Raw genomic sequence first — 21,109 nt, 5'->3', positions numbered from 1 at the left:
TAATTGAGAGACTTCTCATATTTGAACTATTACTTGTTGACTGTATCTTTTAGACTAAAGTGTATATCCTTTGTTGGTTTTGTAATTCTGGAAGTTTTGTTTTATTTTAAATAAAACTGATTTTTTTTTTGTTGAGGCTGTTCTTATTTGCCATACTTTTTTAATAGCTTGTATAATGTTTTCTTGTTTCTAAACTGGATTACGTACTTATAATAAGCTGAGTCGGTGTCTTATGAATGGGTCTCAATGCTTTCTTCAGAGAGACTCATTGACCATTTTCTTTAGCTTGTCAGTAAATGGTCAGAGTTTGCCTCCCTGTCACCCTCAAATTTCAGCTGTGGAGGTACCAGTAACACTTCTGTAGATTCATATTTTGAAGCTAGGTTAATGGTTTTTGCTGACATTATTCCATACAGCTTAATTTGTGTGTGATATAAATGTTTCTTTTAAGTCAGGTCTGATTCCTTTAAAAAAGAGAAAGAAAGCCACTTATAAGAACGTGAGATTCAGCTTGTTCTCTGCCACCCAGTATTTATACCAGGCTACTATACTGAAGGAGTTTAAATATAAACCTGTTCTTTATGCGTGAGTCATCTCTATCCTCCCCCCACCTTCTCTGTTAATCGCTGTGCCCAACATCTGTTAAACTTCTCACGTGGAGACAGTTAATGAATGGGCTGCTGTTATCTCCCCTTGTTCCCAAGCGTTGTTCCCAAGCGTACTAAACAAACCTCTGGGTGAGCAAGTCTGGAGCTTACTCTGTGGCAGTGCTGTTTTGATCTATTGCTGTAACGCTAAGGAAAACCCTCGACTTCCTCATACTTTTAAGTGAACCACCCAGTCTTTGAGGAAGTAAAATGCCTACGCTAGTTACCTTGAGGAAAATAATCAATTAGCGTGTTTCAGCATCTACGATTGCAGAACAGTTCATTTAGCAAATCCTACAACTCTTACAGTGAGGATCTGATTGTGAAAGCTCAATCATTTTAAGTTGTGTCCTAAAATGTAACAAAAGCAGGTTTCAGTGTTTGTGATTGGATATACAGGCTTTTTATCATTTTGAGTTGTGAATGTCATTTCAGGGTAACATAGTGGGGAACGAAGCTACTTAATGTGACCTGATGTTTTTGCTGGTGTTTGCTTTAAAAAAGTGAGGGAAAAGTTTCATTAAAATCAGCTTAATTTTTCCACTCCATCTGTTTAAAAAAAAAAAAAATCACTCCTGTTTTGGGTCATTCTAGGTGAAGTAAGTTAAGTTAGGTAAAGTCAAGGTAGACTTCTGACATCGTAGATGACAGAATTTTTCACAGCATAAAGGGAATAGCCATATTCATAATCATAATCCAGATTTTCAGTTACATGCTTTGCAGTCTACCCTGTTTCATTTTGTTTTCTGTATTTCGTCAGTATCCCGTTCAAAATTAAGGGCATATTTAGATGTGCTATTTTGAACAGGACCTGGTATTTAAGTTGCAGCCACTGGGTTTAGAAGGATGTGAAGCTTATGGAGATACATCTCACTTGCTTGCTTTGCTCACTCTCTTGCTCTTTTTTTTTTTTTTTTTTTTGGAGGGGGGGCTGTAATTTAATATGACTATAATTAGTTTTCTCTAGATATCTCTCGAATCCTGTCCATATGACACACTTTTAGTTTGTAATTTATTCTGAACAATAGTGCTAGGGAGTATAGTTAGGAGTGTTTTCATTATAGTACTTTAACCGGTCATTTTAAGAAAGCAAGTTAGGTCTAGGCATGCAGTTCATTCACTGAACTGATTAAATACATTTGTAAACATTTCAAAAGTTCAGTTCTAATACTACACAAACTTACTTTTGAATTGGTCTTCTTGCATAGATTTATGCCGATTTCAGTTCACGTTGTTAAACTATTTTAAACTTATGTTTTTATGCAGAAGAATTCATAGTTAACTAGAGGTGAGCTTACCTATTGGATTTTACTAACTAAAAACACTTACAAATGTTGAACAAATTACATGCAAAGGAGGTGATGTTGTGATGCTTGGTGCCATCTACTGCTCAGTAAACAAAGTTCAGTTCAATATAGAACCCTTTGAGGGGGAGTGAACTGGTTTTAGCATTTGTCTAAATTTTTTTTTATAGCTGAGAGTAAAATAAGTTAGATACAACTACAGATAATCAAGGCAATGATTCTCTTGAATATTCCTTACGTTTAGTTGATGAAAAATTAATTTAAAATTCTGTACATTTTTGTTACCATGAAATAATTTGATTTTGAATGGACAGTTTAGGCTATTACAACTTTACAAAGACCCTTTATTTAGGGACTTCTCAACCCAAAAGCAAAACGCTCATCAGTGAGAACCAACAGGCACAATTTGTGCTGTACCTATGTGGAAGAGTTAACAGATCAGGTAAATTCCAGTGTGTGGCTGCATCTATTATAGTTGGGGATTTGAGGGAAAGAAGATACTGCATAAAGGCTGAGCATCATGAAGAATTTGAGTATTGCCAAGGGAACTGTTTTACCAAAAGTTACAAAGACAGCAGCAATACTTGATTGATATTAAGAAAGCTCTAGTGAAATAAACAGTGAGAGCACTTCCTGTAATAAACTGAATTAAGAGGAACATTTGTTCCTGATTTGTTTTGGTTCAACTTTGAGTTGAGTTGGGGGGGGGGGAATGCTTCTTTGGGTGAAGATAGGGAGGTAAAACATTTTTCCTGTGTGCCAAAATATTTAGGAGTTTCTGCCTTTTGGTTTACTTCCTTTAAGCAGGAGCATGTAAGCATGTCATAATGGCTGTTTTAGAAATATTGTTATCATCATGTAGCATTACTTTTTCAAGTATTTAATGTATTTAATGCTTCATCAGCTGTATTCTAACTCCCCAGCTGATTGATGGAGATTGACAGTCTTTCTGTTCTTAGAAGTCAAATTAAGATAAGTTGGTATCTTGTAGTTCAGGGTGAATAGCAATGGAAGGTGCAAACTAATCAATAGGGTAAATGCAATATACCGTCTGTTTTTTTTTTTTTTTTTTTTTTTCTGGTAGCTGTGTTGGAACTAGGGTTAAGGATCTCTCGTAGATAAATCTGAAAAATGTAGTTAGAGGGTTGATACTTGGTCACTTCATATTTCTGCTTACTACTCATATTTAGTTAAAGTGAAATATCATGTAGTATGATTAATCTTAGCTATGCTGATGTGTTTTCACTGAACTAGTGGTAGATCTGTGCATCTTTACAAATGTGGCTTTTTAGCTAATGATACAAACTTAAGATACTGTATGCTTAGCTGAGTTCCTTATAAAATAATAAAATTTGAAATCAAAATTTTCAGTTTAGGACTTGGATTATGTATATATGTGTCTGTGTTTATATTGCTCTGCATTTGGTGTATTGGTTATATTCCCAATCCAGAACTGATCCTTAAGTTTCATATTGTATCATATACTTTTTTTAGATCTGTTTTTGTAATGTTAATGGTTTCAACCTCAAATAGACAACTGTAAAAATGCTGAAATGTCCATTATTAAAGTAACTTTAAAAGTATGATTTCATTATTTTGTCAAAAGTCACAAATTTGTTGAATTGTGACATTGTATATGAATTTGCAGTGAAAGTGTATGACATCTCAGGTAACTGTGGTAAATGTATGTAAAGTATTGCTTATTTGAAATTTCAGTTTCTCATTCGTATTTAGAGATGAAATTGAGTGCAGAATTGCAAGATGGAAAACAGAATGTGTGAACATGTTTGTGGCTCTGTGGATGTTTGTGGATTTATATATCTTACTCTAAGTTTAATTATTTTTTGCTAAGATGTTCCTTGATAGATAAGTATACTGTCTAATTATGGCAAAATATAGTATTTGTAACAGTTGAACTTTAATGGTTCTGCTTATTCCAACATATAATGCTTTTGCTGTAAATGTATTTTGTAAAGCATTAAATAAACTACAAACTGAGAATTTTTTTAGATCTAATGTGTGAGTCTTAAATTTATTTTGAATTATTTATCACTGCTGTTCTATATATTTGAATTATCTAATAAATACAATCTTAAACTATTTTACTGTTGATGATCTGGTTTCTGAAATTAAATATCCACTTTCCTTTTTATTGCTTTAATGAATTACTTGTGGGATGATCTGTTTACGATTCTATTTTGAGTTTTGTGGTGGACGATCTCTTGCACAAAAGACAGTCCTTTGTCATTTCAGTGTATGGAATGAGGGAAGTACAACTCTTAAGTTATTACCCTATATTACTAGTGCTAACAAATTTCAGTACTGTTTTCTTTCTATCCTCTCAGCAATGGGGGAAAGCAATAACATTATTGCTTCCTAGCAGTCTTACTCATTAAAATCAAATTAAATTGTTATAAATCTATTTCATTGCAGCATCCCCTTCACTATTCAGCGACTCTGTGAGTTGCTGACAGATCCTAGGAGGAATTACACAGGAACAGACAAATTTCTAAGAGGTGTGGAAAAGGTATGTATTTTTCTGAGAGAGAACACAGCTAAATAGAATCACAATTCATATTTAAGTAACTTTTGAATTACTCCTAAAGATCCGTTTATTTCCTTACAGCTCTAATAGCTATTCTATTTGTATGAGTTACTTTTTGATTTTAAAGATGTAAAACTAATTTTAAAATAACTTAGGATATGAAAATAAGTTTCGGAGTTAAAGCTATTGTGGTTCTTAATTATTGTGCAGTTCTCAAACTGAAGCGTCTGGAGGGTATGTCATTCTTTATATTGAGTTCTCACCAGAAATGATCAAGTAATCAGTTGAAATATTATGATTTATTTGATCAGGGCATTTCCTTCCACATTGGGGTTCAGATCAGGTCCAGAAGGTGGGGGAAGAGTTTCTTCCCTCTACCCACCCCCCAATGCTTTCTGTTTCAGTATTTAGATCCTCTTTTGTAGAGGAAATGTCATCATAAAAGCATACGGATCTCATTTAATGCTATTTTATAGCACATACTCAGAATGTGATGTCTTTCAGGAGCCAATATCAGACTTTCAGGATGGGGTTCCACGTATGATTTTCTTGATGTCAGAATTAGATTAAGCGGTCCCTACTTGGACTATACATTCAAAGAAGAGTTTGCTATTAACCAGAATTGTTTTCTCTGATACTATTTATAGTGTGGCCCCACAATCAGAGGTACTGTTGCAAAGTAAGATGGGAAGGGAGGTGGTCAGCAACAAGTGGTGAGACAAGGTCTTCATAAAGCAGTTTCTCAGCCAAAAATGAGATTTGTGGGATCCCATCTCATGTTTTTTGGAGAGCCTTCATTAAAGTTATCTGACCTAATTTAGCTGGGCCTGCAAAAAATAAAAAAGCCCTAGGTATAATTTTTGTAAGCATTACTATAGAGAGAGAAACTTACAGACCTAATTTTTAAGCTCCATTTCTAGATGTTAAAATTGATATTATTTGCAGCGTCATTCAAGAGGGGAGAGGTGGCTGTGCAAAACATTTTGAATTCTTCATTATTTCTGCCCTTCGTTTATGCAGGGTCAGAATCATTTGTACAGTTGAAATATGACTGTGCCAAAAATCAGTGCTCACCCATTTTTTGAATCCAGGACCCATACATACAAATAGAGCATTTCTTCAGCGTTTCAGAAGTTTTTCAGCATTTCGTAATGTTTACTTTACTTTCCAAAAATTCTTTAATGAGAAATTATAAACACTTAGGCCTGAGATTTAATGTGCTGGTCTAGTTTTGACACTAAACTACTTATGGAAATATTGGCTTTTAGCGTATTTATGGCCCAACCTTGTAAAGAGGAAGCCAAGATACTTTATATATATTCCCTATCTGTTGATAGCTTTCAACTACATTTTCTTGAGAAACACTGTAGCCTAAAGGGTCTTGTAACCCTTTAAATTTGGGCTTGTCAGGAGCAGAAGTTTCTGTTTCTGAACTTGTAACGTGTTGTTTGTGTGTTACAGAATGTCATGGTTGTCAGCTGTGTATATCCATCTTCAGAGTAAGTATAATCTTCAGGTTTTTGAAACTTTAAGATTCTATTAGTGTGAATGTCTAAAATTTCTCTTGCTGGCGGTAGTTGTATCCAAAAATCAGACATGCACAGTGCGGTTTTCAGTATCAGTAGTTAAATCAACAGTAGTGATAGTGGTCTGCAAGTAGTGTTACATGTAGTAATCAAGAAATGAACAAGCAGCTTTGGAATTCTGATATATGGCAGAGTTCATTATTACCCCCAGACTAACCCATTGGTTTATACCACAGCTAAGTGATGGAGAAAACACATGTCATTTTTTTTATTGTTCATGTTAAAATGGCATAATTTTCACATGTATATGAGAGTTTTCAGCAGTTCGTTCCCTGTTGGAGAAATTATATCTCCTATTTAAAAAAAAAAAAAAAAATCTTTAATCTTTAATTTGACTTTCAGTGAGATTGCTGAGCAGGTTGGAGAAAGAGGCACATTTGGTTAGGTTGGCTTATTTAATTTTTTTTCCCCCTCTTTTAGCACATGAAATGACACGAACTGAAGGATTGCATCTTTCTGTCTGTTTATCCCTGGGCTATTTCAAATGAGTTACCACATCTCCCAGTCTTTATTTCCTGGGTTTCCTCTGTATAAAGTAGCTTAATCAGTACGTTCTTGATGTGTTGTGCAGCTCTGCATAATAAATAGGTTATGCTGTAATCACATCTGTGCATCATACTGTATAGTGTCCACTTAGATTTAAGCTAACTGTTTTGAATAACAGTCTGTATAGATTTCTCTGACAGGTATCCACTTGACTACTCAGTGCGCTTCCTACCTTCGCTATTATGGCTTAGTTCAGGAGTTAATAGCAGCAAGCCTGATTAGAGGTAGTTCAGATATTTTTATCTGTGCAGCAGTCATACTAGCGTATAAGTAACCAGCATAAACATAACCTATTGCTTAGGCCATCAGACAGACGTATGGATTTAACTAGTGCAAAGCAATTACTGACTCTAGTTGAGGTGCTGACTTCAGTTTTTTTGTTTGCAATAGTAGCAGTTTAAGCTAGACTACTGAGTCCACAGGATGGATACCCCTCAGTATCAAGTGTGCTGTAAATTTATATCCTAGCCCATTTCCTAGTGTAACGTTTATGTAGAAAACTCCTGGAGGACTAACTGTGGGGATGATAAAAACATCATTTTACTATATGCAAGTATCTGAGCAGGGGGGGAAAGAGATTTGATTTACTATTTTAGAAGGCTGAGTAGACCCTTACGTCTTGAGGAACAGGTTCCAAGGCATTCTTGTTCTGGTCAGTTTGTCTTCCTAGATGTGCAGAAGCAACTCTCTGGAGTTTCCTGAATCAGAAATTCTTTGTCAAAACGATAATATGAAGAATGTAGTTAAATTTGAAAACAGGCACTTTCTGATACAGTTTTAATTCTTCCATCTCGCTATAAAATAATGGGTTGATACTAGTAGGTATTATTTTCAGAAGGCTGAATAGTATATGTTCTTTTATTAGAACAAATCTAAGCCCCAATCGAGCAAACACTTGAATGCACGCTCATTTTTAAGCATGTGAGTTGTACACGCGAAGATCACTGCTTTTTATTTAAAAAAATGCAGTTATTAAGAGAAGTAATGCCAGTAACAGTCCACTTCATTAGACAATTTTTAAGCCAGTTTGGTATGGAAGAAATGTACCCTGAGTTTCTTTTGCAGAACATGAAGAAAAGCTTATGCTTCAGAACTGCCCCTCCAATATATTAACTGGAATAATAGCTGACAAGATACTGCCACTCACAAACCCTGCCTATGATAGCGCAATTCTATTTTTCACTATTTGTTTGGAAAAATACAGTGTTTTTCTATGCCAGTAAGTTCAAGAAAGTAATTTAGCTTCCTTTGTCCGTTACCTTCTAATTGTTGTGTTTTAATTTCTTTTTAGGAAAAATAATTCCAATAGTTTAAATCGGATGAATGGTGTTATGTTCCCAGGAAATTCACCAGGTTACTCTGAGAGGTAAGTTTAACTTCAGAAGTTAATGTGGGTAGGAGGAGAAGGGAGGAAGGGTTGGGGAATGGGAGTAAAAGCAAGGTAGTTTTGGATATAGCTGGCTCAGATCCCTTTCCTCTACCTCTTTTGATCCCAATTAGGTAACCTCAAAAGTGTGACCCAACATAGAGTACTGGGGGAAGTAGGGAAGAGGAGTGGTGAGGATATACCCCATGTACTCTATTTATTGATCTTTTTGTAACCTCGGTATTTTAAGTTACTTGGTTAAGTTTTTATGATAACGTGCAATTCGGAGGTAAGGAATTTTATTCAATGTAAAACACTGAAGTAAATAAATATTTTCACAGTCTTTTAAAACTAGGATATAGCTACTTACTGTTTATTAGGAACAAAGTACTAAAATAAGAGGTGTTTGTTTTTGTTTTTGTTTTTTTTTTTAAGATCTAATATAAATGGCCCTGGAACTCCCAGACCAGTAAATCGACCAAAGGTTTCTTTGTCAGCTCCTATGACAACAAACGGTTTGCCAGACAGCGTGGAACATAAAGAATCAAACTTGCAGCAAACAGAAGAGAAAAAACACAGGTTTGAGGAGTAATGCATTTTGAGTTTTTACTATTCTCACCTTTTTTCATTTACTGAAATATTTTAAAAGGAAATGGCCTTCTAAAGTATGTGTAATGAAGCCTTAACAGAAGAATAGCTGCAGGAGGATTGGACGTGTACTTATTACTGTTTGTGCTGTCTAGATAACCGCCAGCTCAAGTTTGTACCGTTGCAGTAACCCACCTCGTAAGTGTATGGGATATACAGTAAAAATGAGGAGAGATTAAAATAGAGTTCAGAAACCCAGAGTTACCATAGTTGTGCCGGGATGTTAAACTAAAACCAGATGTGATATTTCATAAATGCTTGTCCCATCAGAGTAGACCCACCAGAGTAGCCTCATCGCTCTGCATTTTCATAGACAGACAGGTGAAGGAGTGGTGATGCATTTTTGGGTTTTATGTATTGATTGAATTGAGTTTTACTGTTGTCTCTCGTAGAGCGTTTAATTTGAAGTAGCTACCTAAAAAATAAAAATAAAAAAATAAAAAGTGGGATAGGTATTTTTTATTCAATAAAAATCATAGCTGCTTTTGTTGTTTATAGTGAATCACCAGCATCTGAATCAGAAGGTGCTCAAAGCAGCCCGGTAAAGAATAAGCACTCTGAAGATGATCCTGTAGAAGCAGAAGGACATGAGGTAAAAAGACTTAAATTTGACAAAGAAGGGGAAGCCAGAGATGCACCTAACCAAACTGCCTCCAGTGAAGTTACTTTAGGCATGGGGGAAGAGACAGAAACATCCTCTACATCTCAGGATAAGGAAAAAGATGCTACTTGTGCCAGACAGCACTGTACAGAGGAAGAGGAGGAAGGTATTTCACATTTTTCATTATCGATCCTCTGTGCATTTTCCTGAAAATGGGAATTTTCTTTGCTGGAGGGCAGTGCTATTAAGATTGCTGAGTATTTCCTGCTGTGCATGAAGGTGAACTGCTAGTTCCTGATCCGTTTATCAATTCTGTTATTTCTTCTTTTTAATCTGTCCCACATATCTATTTATAAAATAAGATACTACTTAAAATCTTAGGCAGTACATTACACAAGTGTGGTAATGATATACCAAGAATTTGGGAATCTCTGCTTTAGGGTATCTTCACATATTCTCACCTCTTCTCAAGGAGGAGATTTTAGTCACATCTACATTTGACTATCAGTATTTTTCCTAAATTACTGACACGTGAGTATAAAGTTCTGTCCTTTCACTAGGAGGCTGAGCAACAATCTCTCAGATCCGATTAGAAGAGTGAAATTTATCTCGATCTAAGGCAGGCACTGTATCTAATTCAAAAAAGATAACTGTGGTTCGAAGAGACGGATACATTTTTTACATATTCTCCCAAGTTTCCTTTTAATCTTTATTTTGGGTGGCTCATATATATTTTTAAAATGTGCCTCTCTAGATGATGACTTTGATGCACACTCAAAACAGTTGATTTCAAGATTTTTGAAAGACTCTACTTCTGAGGACAAATAAGGAAATGTGGGGAAGTTAGAAGTTGTTATTTGTTGTTTTTTTAATATTGTTGTTATCCACAGAAGCTTAGTTAAATCAACCTGTATACTTAATCAAAAAATGTACTTTATTTTATGGTAGATTAGGATAGGTAATGATGAGGTTAACTAATGCTTTCAATTGTTTTTCATAAACAAAGGGATTGTCAATTTTTCCTGTCCTTGCCTGTATTGTAGAAGCTTTACCCAGCATAGCTGGGAATGGAAAATAGCAGAATTAAAAATTGTTTGGGTGAAAAGGAAAAGAAAAAAAAAAAAAGGCTTAATATTTTGCTTTCATTGTTTCTAGAGTCCTTCATGTCTCCCAGAAATGTTGGTCCAGACAGAAAAGATCAAGAAAAAGACACTGAATCCTCAACTGTGAATGAAGAGACCTCTGAGGAGAGCAATCAAATGGAAGAGTCTGATCAGTCTCAAGCAGAGAAGGATTTACATTCAGATGACAGTGAAAATCGTGGATCTGTCAGTAGTGGAGCTGACTGCAGTGAAACAGAAGAGTTAGGGTCCTATGCTAGTGAAACTCCAGAAATCTCATCAGAGACCCCTATGGAAAACAGTGATGAAGCCACAGAAGTTGCAGATGAACCTATGGAGCAAGACTAATTTAAGTACACTTAGATGCAGTATTTTCCATAAGGCTCCAGTTTTACACTGTATAAATAATTTTATGTAATAAAGTGGACCTTTAGTTTTACAAAAAGAAGCAGGTTGTAAAATAAACTTCTCCATGGATTGAACCTTGAAAGAGTTGTACATGATAAGAACTGTGAATACCAGCTCCTTCAGGTCCTGCTTACCGCTGAACTTTCGTTTGGTCAAATCAGTGGTTTGTGTATAGTTTTTTTTATTTAGAATAAAAGTTTTTAAACTGGAAGGTAATTATAATTTTGACAACTTTTTTGGAGATTACCACACCTAGTTGTATGTAAGCAAGAAAGCTTTTTGTCTCGTCTTTTTCTGACAGCTCTAGCAGTTATTTCATATTTTGGTTACAGTTTTAACATTTAACATGTGAATTATGGGGTTTCATGCTGGTTTCCAGATTTTTATTTGAATACACACTATGAAACCTTATGTTGTGTGTTTAATGTGTTACATTTCTCACACACACATATATGCACGCACGCACACGTATGTGTACCCTCACTGTTCTAAGGGGGAAATGTTATATTTTTCTGTTTCTATAAAAGATAAATACAGCAAATACTTTTTCTATAGGAGAAGACTGAATTCACCTCTCAAGGCACTTTATTTTGCCTCTGAAAAACAAATGAAATCTGGCCCATATGAAACCCTGGGAATACTAACATTATTGCAAACACCAGAGTGAACACATTCCAAGAAAACTGTTCAAATTACAACATTTTTCTATACTTCTGAGGTGCCTGAGTGAAAGGATTTCGTTTATTTATGAGAAAATGTGCTTTATGTTGAGAACGTTGTAATCAGAACATTAGCTTAAACTTTTGTAGAAGAAATGTTTGAAAATATGATAAGAAAATATCTCGGAAGAAATGAACAGGTACTTGCCTTTTTGAGTGCTTCTTGGAGCATTGTGAATATTATAGAGAAGTCTCAAAATTATTCTAAAGTATGCAGATGGCATTGATATGATCACACCACTGTATTGGAAGAATTAATATATGACCTTAGTTATGTACCTGAGCTAAGTGACTAAAAGGTTTAGGGGTGCATAGAAGTCACAATGATTTGTATAACATTTTGGAAGCGAACTAAATATTTTTGAACATGCTACTTTGACAGCCAGTGTTACATTTTTTTCAAACCAGCTCAAAGCACAACTACTGCTTTAAACTCTCGATATTTTCCAATTCCCCTATTTAAAGACATGCAAGCTGCAACCTCCCAGTCACAATTACTGGCTGCCAAATTTATACCTGTTTCTTCAACTGTACCTTTTTGATATTTAGAATTTTTAAATTTCTGTAAAGTAGATTTTTGTAGATTGTAATGAGTGCTCACTGCCATTGTGAAACGGTATATAATTGTATAATTTCTGTGTGTAAACTGAATGCTTGGGCTTTCAATACAGTATTCATATAAAGCAATAAATATTAATGTTATGAAATATCTGAGTACATTTTTATCAGAATTGTCCCTCTTCGGTTTTAAGTTCACATACCTGGAGTACAAAAATGACCTCTAAAATGCATGCTGATAGTTTCTTGTACTACATGGTATGCTTTATATTTTGGGGGGGGAAATCCAGGTTTTGGGTAACGACAGAATAATTGGGCTCAGTTTGAATATTTATGAAGTAACTTGTTGCTGACTACCCATGAAATTCTAAGCAGACAATGGATTCAGGGAGATGCTTGCCAAAAAAAAAATCCTATTGAATGAGATCCCCTTACAAAAGGAAAATCATACTTTATTGACTCACTTTTATTGTGCTGAAGGGTTGGATGTGTATTATAAAATTCAAAGGACTGAACCAAAATGTTGGAATTAGGAAAGCTTAAAATGTAGTGACATCTTGTGTTTTTGGGAATATTTTGCCAATGAGAACAAAATTTTAAAATTTCTAAGTTTAGAGTTTTCTGAAATTTTCTTTAGAATGTTTATTTGTGAAGATATTGTCAATAAACTCGTTCTTTAAGCACCTGTGACCTTTCGATATGTTTGTTTTAGCAGCCCTAGTGCCACTATTGTAAAGACTCGCATAAGAACTTTGAGGTATGGATCCATCGGTATATCTGCAAATATTTTTTTTGCAATAGCTAAGAAAAATTGAAATCGCACTTTAACGTCATAGTAAGCATCTTGCTACGTAATATGTGCCTGCATTTAAAGACCGCATTTGCTAAATCGGATAAGCTGCTGCTGCTTTTTTTTTTTTTTAATGCAGTTTTAAAAGCAATTGCTGCATTTCAAAGCAGCCATATTTTGTCGTAAGGATTGTGCACCATCAGTAGGCAAGCAGTTGCTTTTCAGTTTGCGTGGAGGTGTTATGTTCAGTCTATTTTTATAGCTTAGTATTTTTGAAAGATAGATACTTTAAGTACCATGACTACATACACCCCAGAATGTGTTCTCCTGCACAGCCATTTAGACAGCACTGGTCATGGTTAACAAGTCATTCGGTTTGCCTTCCCAGGGAAGTGTATGGCTACGTGTATGCACGGTTAAACCTCCCGAAACTATGTAACAGGTGCTTTTATTTTGCTTGCGTATTTGCCATAAACATTCTTGTCCCATATAATAGTTTTTCTACATAAATGTGATGGTGGGGTAACGTTTCAGAATACAAGGTAAAGCCTCAGTTCTGCTCTTGATATTTAAAAGAACCAAGGACTTGCTGTCTTAGGGAAAGTTAACGCCCTTAAAAGGTCCAAGATTCTCCATCTGCCTTGATTTCTAAGGTTCGGTAACTGCTTTGATCCTTGCAATATGAACAGCTTTCTACTGTGGCATGTATTTGGTATTGTAATTAGTATGTTGACAGTGTTGTCCACACTGGTACACTGAAATGAACGCTAAAGTCTCTTGAGTTGGTTCAGGAAATGGAGTAGAAGTTTCTGGAATTTCTCGGTTTGTTCACATGCAGCAACTTCTGCTGGGTGCTGCCTGGCCTCAGTCAGTGGTTTTGCTCGTGGCTGTCTCATTCGTAGAGCTCAGCTATGATCCTTCCTACAGTCAGCCAGTGTCTGTATGGAATGGTTGTACTCTGTGAAAGGCTTGCATCTTTTTTTTATGTTTCACAAATTGACTTCAGAAGAGCAAAAACCCACGTCCTTATGTAACAACCTTTGGATTTAGCTGCAGCTGTCTGAGATTGCATGAAGTTTTGGGGCAAGGATTATTATTACTTTTTGTATTGTTGAGCCAGGACAAATTTGGATTTTTTTTTTAATCAAAAATTTGTGTATGAAAGGTTTCCAAGGCTAAGGCTCCTCCATCTGCAGCACTAATTCCCTGTGACTTTTTAAACATTCCAGCAGGGAATATTCCTAGTTGGAAAACTGATTTGGAATAGCATTTCACCTTATGCCTAGCATAGATGATGCAAGAACTAGCTGAAAAATATGTCTTGTTCTGTTTTAATCAGTAAGATTTATTTTGGGGTTTTGTTTTTTAATTCAAACAGTTTATGGAAAAGCTTCATCATGACTCCAACAAGATTATTCTGGGTCTTGTACAAAAGAAGCAAGCTTCTTTTTTTTAGTTTCTTTGTTAATTCTGTTGGGGGGGGGGGGGAGGAATCAGAGCTGAGGCCTGATCAGATCTTCTTTATATGAGATTTCTGTTTTAATTATCAGCAGCAACCCAGGAATTAATAAAATCTAGATTTTTTCCTAAAATGAATGCTTCTATTGACTATAACTGTACAAAAACACCCTTCTGAAGTCCATTGGCATTTTTTATTCATATAGTGTACGGCTAGGAAGGGTTTAAAGACTATTTGCATCTCAAGATGTGTCTTGAGCTCAGTGATTCTCACTCAGACAAGTATGGAAGAGGTCTTTACTGAAGGCGTCCTAGTTAATGTCAGTGATTTATCAATGAAATCAACGACATTATCAATGCAACTTCATTAGGGGTATAAATATTGGTAACTGCACAGTGCAGTTGAAAGAGGTTAGCTCTGAAATTTGTCTGCATATATAGACTATATCATTTACTGATGCATTTGTGTGTTCTCTACAGTTGTATAGAGTGGCTCATTCTGCTACTGGGCCTCTCTCACAGACTGATAATTGTAATAGGTTTATGGCATATTTTGTATTCACTTCTGTATTTGTGAACAAACTCTGGGACACCAGGCACCTTGTTTCCAGGATTCTTATAACCAAATACTCATGCCAACAACTTATCTCCTGCAGACTTCAGTTTTTAGATTAAGAAGTAACCCTTTGTTTTCTAGCTGAAAGAAGATGTTGTGGATTTTGTGCATGCAAGTGGCAATCATGTTTTGGATCTGAATGATCTTTTAACAAACAGTGCACCTGAAGTAATTCCAAGTTTTGTCCCATTACCATCAACTAGTTTGCAAGGTGCACTGTAAGCAACTGTTCCATTATTTCGGTTACAAGTTGATCTCCTGTCTTCACATTCACTTCTTGGAAAAGCTGCTCATCTCTATCCATTTGCATTGCAGCCAGTAACTATGAAGTTCTTGAACTCTTCTGTCCTTTAGAAATTCTCTGGACTGGTCAGTCATAGCCAGGATTGACCCCTGCGCACCGGGTGTTTCAGCCACTTTTGCTACCAGCAGGAGTAACAGCCACAGTGGGGTAACAAGCACCTGGAGTGCGTGGAGTGAGTGGATCCTGAGGGGAGATGAAGAAGAGTTTGGACCACGGGATCCCTTCCCTGTATACTTAGAGATACAAGAGCTGACTTAAGTGAGTTGGACCAAAGCAGCAGGATTAGTCTAATGGGCACTCTTCTAAACCAGGTCCTTTAGTAAAAGAGAGGCTTATTTTTTGAGGAAAGAGACATTAAGGTTATAAAAAATGTACAAGAACATGCCATTGGTATTGAAGAGGGTGGGCAGAAACATTCCAGTCTGGAAAAACATTTGGTTTATGTATTAACAACATCTCTCTCTTGCCACAACTATTCAGAAGCTTAATTGTATGCTAGATTACAGACAATAAACAGAGTGAGCAATGACAGAAACTACTCACGACTGGCATTTCCCCTGCATATTTTATTCTGTTGTCCAATTTATAGTTGATGGACCACATCACTGCAGGTTAAGATATGAGAAATTTTGAGGGCCATTGAACACTGCAAATTTAATAGTGCCTCAGCCTAATGTTATTTGGCATATATATATCTTCTGCAATTGTGAAAATTCAAAGTGTTTAATGGTCCTTATACCTTCATTTCCACCTGTGTGGTGGTGTGGCTTATTGTCAATGCACGGAGCTGTCATATGAAATAAGCATAAATATTGACTCTTCAGACCTGTTCCAGAGTGGTTTCTTCTCTCTCCAAATACTCTGGGCTGTTTTACAGCTTTATAAAAATAATAATAAAAATAAAATAAAATGCTGCGTATGCTCGAGTATGTCTCTGCTGTGACGCCTTTCAAAGTCTGCTCAAGTATCTTTAAGCAAAACAAGCTATACTGTTCTGCATTTATACCATGTTCCTGCTATTGCAAACGGGAACACAATCAAATCCTTATATTACTAAGAGCAGTATATTTTATCTGTTAAATTGTCACAGCAAAAGAAGGTGTAGCAGGCAGATTCTGTGCCAGGATTTTAAAAGATTTTCCTTTCCTACAGAGCAGGAAAGCAGACTACATTGTATTACCTTTGGGATTAACTGGAGTTACAGCACTTACGGTGAGGGTAACCATGCTTACCGAGAGAAGGCAGTTCTTACTGGTCAGGAGTTTCCCATAAAAAAGCTGTCAGTTGCTTTGTGCAGCATCTCTATTTTAATTACTATGGCAGAGAGCTGCATTTTGTGGGCAAGTGAGAAAATTCAGCTACGTAAGACTGTGAGGTCAAGACAGCTGGACTGGTGGGATCGAGTCTCTCCCTGGGCTTCAGGCAGTTCTCGGTCTCCCTGTTCAGGTGCTGCCTTGGCGGACCGTATCATGAACGCATGCTAAGGGCAACCTTAGTATCTCTTGTCACCTCCTTTACTTGGCTGTTTGATGGCTCTTCTCAAACGGATGACGCTGTTGCCAAAACTGAGACTACAAATTGAAAAACGTATTCAAGCTAATGGAAGGAAACCCTACACAAGAGCGTTCTAGCTTGAGGTTTTACTTCTGGCAATGAACATGCATTCAGGCCTTGAAAACGCAGTTAAGCAGCATCTGGACTTTATAACAGACATATTCACATGGAACTTGAGGAACTTACTCCACGGTTGTTTTAGTGCTTGTCAGCCTAGAGGAAAGAGCCAAAATAACTATATCCATTGTTTGTTTTACCTGTAAGTACGTCAGTAAAAGCCTGTGCGCAGACAGTTAAGTTTGGTATGTCTTGTTAATTTAATACAGCTGGTTGGGACAGGCTGAGGCTGAGCATTTCTGGGAGGTGACCCTGGTCCGTGGGCGACTGGGACAGCGTGGCTTAGCCGGGCTCCGCACAGGGGCGGACGGAGCTGCCTGGGCCACCCTGAAAGGCCGGGAGCGCGGCGGGGACTCCCGAGTCGGCACTTGGGACCTCGGTGCTGCCGCTGGGGTGGCACCGCATCGGGGCTCCTCGCGGGCGAGGAGAGGCCTGGGGGGGGGGGGGGGGCTCTAGGCTGGAGAGGAGGAGATGACAGTAAAGCAAGTCTCGAGCTTGTGAAGGAAAGGTGACGGCAAGTCCTGCTTGCAGAGGCCTTCTTGTAGCGGTGGGCTGAAGCCTTAACGCTCCCTGCCTTCATCCGAGAAGGCCGAAAGCAAGGCAGCCAGCGGTAACGGCCGCCGTCTTGGGGCAGCCACGCAGGCGGGACAGCCGGGCAGCCTCGTAAGCGGGCCGCGAGGAGGACGGTGAGCCGCGGGCCGAGCCCTGGCGGCCTCGCGGGGAGGCCTAGGCTGTCCAGGAGCCCTTCTGATGAGCTCTCCTTGCTCGAGCCGTTTTGTTTCGCAGGGGTGATGCGGCGCCCAATCCTGCCTTAATTCTGTTACGTTACTAGAGGCAGCCGGGGGGGGGGAGGCAGCACCTGAGGCTCGTCCTCCCGCGTCGCCGCGGCAGACGCTCGCCGCATCCCGCGTGCGGATCCCTCTTCCGTCCGCGGGAGGCGCAGGCGCCTCTCGGGGCTCCCTTTACCCCCCCCCAATCCCCCCCCCGGCCCCAAATTGCTTATCCCGCCGTCACCCCGCGCAGCGCCCCGCTTCGCCCTGCCCGGCGGCGCGCGGGCTCTGGGCGCGGCCCCCCCCCACCCCGGCGGAGCGCGCGCCGCGGCCCCTAACGGTCGCCCTAACGGTCGCCCTAACGGTCGCCTCGCGCGGCCGGCGGCGAGAGGAGCGCGGAGCCGGTGGAGGGCTGAGCGCGGGGGGAAGGTAGGGTCCAAGTCGCCGGGGAAGGAGCGGCGCTGCCCTTCGGATGGGAAATGAGGAGTGAAAAAGTGAAATAGCGAGGGAAGGTAGGGGCTGGGGAAGGGTGTTTCCCCCCCCCCCCCCCCCGTTATCCCTGTGGGGCGGCAGCCAGGCTGGTTGCGGACAGGGAAGATGCGCTCCGTGGCTTCGTGGTGGCGGCTCTGCGACTGAACTCTTTCTCCTGCTACCCTATTGACAGGTCCGGGCGAATTTTCTTTTTATTTTTCTTTTTTTTTTTCAAACAAGCAGCTTCATGTCCTACATCTCTGGTAGTATTAGGTGATGGCATCGCTTGATGAGGGTGGACAAAGTGACTCGAAACTGGGCCACTCAAAAAAACGGCCAACTGTACGTATTTGCTGTTTCTCCCGGGGATCTGCCCAGCTGGAAACGGCTTGAATTTCACTGTAGCGAGAAACTTGCAGCTCTTGTGGTCCCTGAGGCTGTGACCAGCTAAGAGGACGGGTCTGCACCACGAGGCCTCACCAGCTTTGTGCTGCCCCTCTGTGCTGCCCATGGAGACGTCAGGGCGGCAAGTCTGGGGTAGGTTTGGTGTGATAGCTAACATACCGCTGGGCACCCCTAGGCAATAACGTGTGCTAGGTGTGGCAGAAGTGTGGGCTGGACAGGATCCAGCAAAACTGCATCTAATCTGTTCTTGGAGCTTGCCAAAAGATCCTAGGGGACATAGCTGTGCTGATGAAACATGGGACAGGCAGAACAGGGGTGTGCTGTGGCCAGCAGCTCCCTGTCATACCGCGTGCGGTGTGAGCCATGCCAGGGAACACTGCCCACCCTTCAGCCTCCTCCTCCCTGGTGTGTCTGGCCCTGAAGACTCCCAGGGAGAGAGAGAACCACTGGGACGGACTACACTTCAGCAAAGATTTCACCAAATATTTAAGCTAAATCATCTTGGCAGCAAATTAAGCTTCTATTCCTCATCTTGTCCCCCTGCAATTCTACAGTACCGAGAAAAGCCTGGTGATTGACTTCCTGCTTAACAGTTCTCCTGTGCGCTGCAATCCCTATTAGTTTATCCCACCGCCCCTGTTTTCTGCCTGCTAGACTAAACAGACCCAGCCCTTCCTGATATGACATGTTGTTCTGAGCCATCCTCTTCTCCCATTTGTCTCCCTCTTTCTTAAATTGCTGTACCCAAATTAGGATACAGTTCGCCAGCTGGGGCCTCCCAAGCAGCCTGGGATAACGCCTCCCCTGTGTTGTATATATGTCTCAAAGTGATATTTGACTCTATTCAATTTGTGGTCCACCACAATCTCAAAGTCGTTTTCTGCCCAAGTTATGTCTGAGCCATGATGCCCTATGGTGTATATTTGATTTTGCCTTAAGTGTACTGGTCTGCCCATGTCTCCCTTCAGCTACATCTTTCAATTTTTTTGCGGCCCTTTCCGATCTTTTGTAGGTCACTTTGAATTCTAATCTTGTTCCATAAGGTCTTTACAACTGCTTCCCCCTTCACTGTCCTCTCCCTGTTCTCAGGAGCATGTTCTCATTTTGTATTATGCTGCTGCCTTATTAATAACAGTCTGTAACAGAACTGGACCCAGGTCAGATATCTGCAGGATTCAAACTGATCTTAAGCTATGCTGGGGATGAGGACAACGAGCTGGGCCAATGAGAGCAGAAATCCTCACCTTAACCTTTGGGACAACATAGTTCTCCCTCTGCTTCATCAGTTTATTCAAAGAGTGCCATTGCTTGTGTGCTGGCATTAGGGTTTCTAATGCCATATGTTGGTACTCCTGTAACAGAAACAGAGCTTGGCTTTGTGTATTACATATGAATTGTTACATCCAACAGCTCCAAAACTGCAGCTGTTTAGCTCCTGCTGCTAGGTCCGGTCTGACCCCTCACCGTCACACTTATACTTTCAGACAGTTTTATCGCCATTCACCTCTTGCTGTCACTACAGTCTATTGCAATAATCTGGTGGACAGATGCCCTGGGACTGCCTTGCAGCAGATCTGCAAATGCTTGTGAAACTGGCCTTTGGGATGTGCTGGCAATATGACTGATCAGACGCACAGGGGAAATTGTCTGGGTATCTGTAATTGTCTTGCCATGGGCTCTGTGGGTTGTTCCAGAGGTGACCAAAAAGCCCTATATTTGTTAATATTGACACATTGTGGCATTGATCACAAGAGAGGGATGAGGAAGGGGAGCTCAAAAGCAGGATGGAGAAGAGGCGTTTTCTTGTCTGTTTGTTTCTTTGAGCACTTACTTCTGTCTATTTCCTTTGAAGTGTCTGATGCAAAGACTTAAAGCAGGCAGCAAATTGGAAAACAGCCCTTCTTGGAGTTGTTTTATAATCTTGGAAAACAACGAGCATTATAAAAAAGGCTGATGTGAAAGCAGAGCCTTCTGGGTAAGCAACGTGAATAGATAGGTGCACGATGATGATGGGTATGGAGATAGTAAACCCAGCAAAGCATGCTTTGCACAGTAGTTTAGATCACCACCAACACACACTTTAGCCAGCAAGAAGGACACGGCTTCCTTGGATAGGTGAGCTGGGTGAGGAAACTTTTCTGCAGCCTAGTTCCTGTAATGAGAAACTTGAGAGAGGGCAATGCAGAGTTGCCCTCTGAAATATGGTAGCAAAGCCCAGGGAAGAAGAATTTGAGACCCTGAAGATGCTGGACCTCAGTCTATGACAGTAAATGGAATCCTGAAATCCCCCAGTAATGTGACTTGGCTACTGCAGCATGGCCTCCCTGGAGGTCAGAGGTGCTCTGTTGCATGGTAGCAGCTACGTTTCAGTCTGCCAAATAGAGAATAGGTCTGTGACAGCTGACACAATAAAATTCTTGTCACCAGTGCCAAGAAAGGCCTGGAAAGCCCTCTGAGCTTCCTCTTCACCCGATGTTTGCAAATAATGCTCTTCTTTTGAGCAATATAGTTTACAAACAGAAGACAAACTTGGGAGCAAGCTGGCTGCTACAGATTCTTTCTCATGAGCGCGTGG

At 39.5% G+C, this 21,109-nt stretch overlaps 1 protein-coding gene across 2 annotated transcripts in view; it reads left to right on the top strand.

Annotated features, from left to right (window-relative positions):
• PPP4R2 (protein phosphatase 4 regulatory subunit 2) overlaps positions 1-12,734 on the top strand; it is a 33,856-nt gene extending 21,122 nt beyond the window's left edge. Inside the window, exons 4-9 of one of the 2 annotated variants that reach the window (XM_068906823.1) lie at positions 4,385-4,478; positions 5,958-5,995; positions 7,920-7,994; positions 8,430-8,573; positions 9,141-9,409; positions 10,399-12,734. In XM_068906823.1, coding sequence (XP_068762924.1) covers positions 4,385-4,478; positions 5,958-5,995; positions 7,920-7,994; positions 8,430-8,573; positions 9,141-9,409; positions 10,399-10,712 — 934 coding nt within the window. In that variant the 3' untranslated portion in view covers positions 10,713-12,734. Of the gene's footprint in view, positions 1-4,384; positions 4,479-5,957; positions 5,996-7,919; positions 7,995-8,429; positions 8,583-9,140; positions 9,410-10,398 lie in introns of both variants that reach the window. The other variant, XM_068906822.1, reaches the window with a different exon arrangement.
• Positions 12,735-21,109: the final 8,375 nt, after the last annotated feature.

The sequence above is a fragment of the Struthio camelus genome, chromosome 14, assembly GCF_040807025.1.
Source record: "Struthio camelus isolate bStrCam1 chromosome 14, bStrCam1.hap1, whole genome shotgun sequence".
NCBI classification, from domain to species: Eukaryota; Metazoa; Chordata; class Aves; order Struthioniformes; family Struthionidae; genus Struthio; species Struthio camelus.
This window is presented reverse-complemented; position numbering and strand designations above follow the sequence as displayed.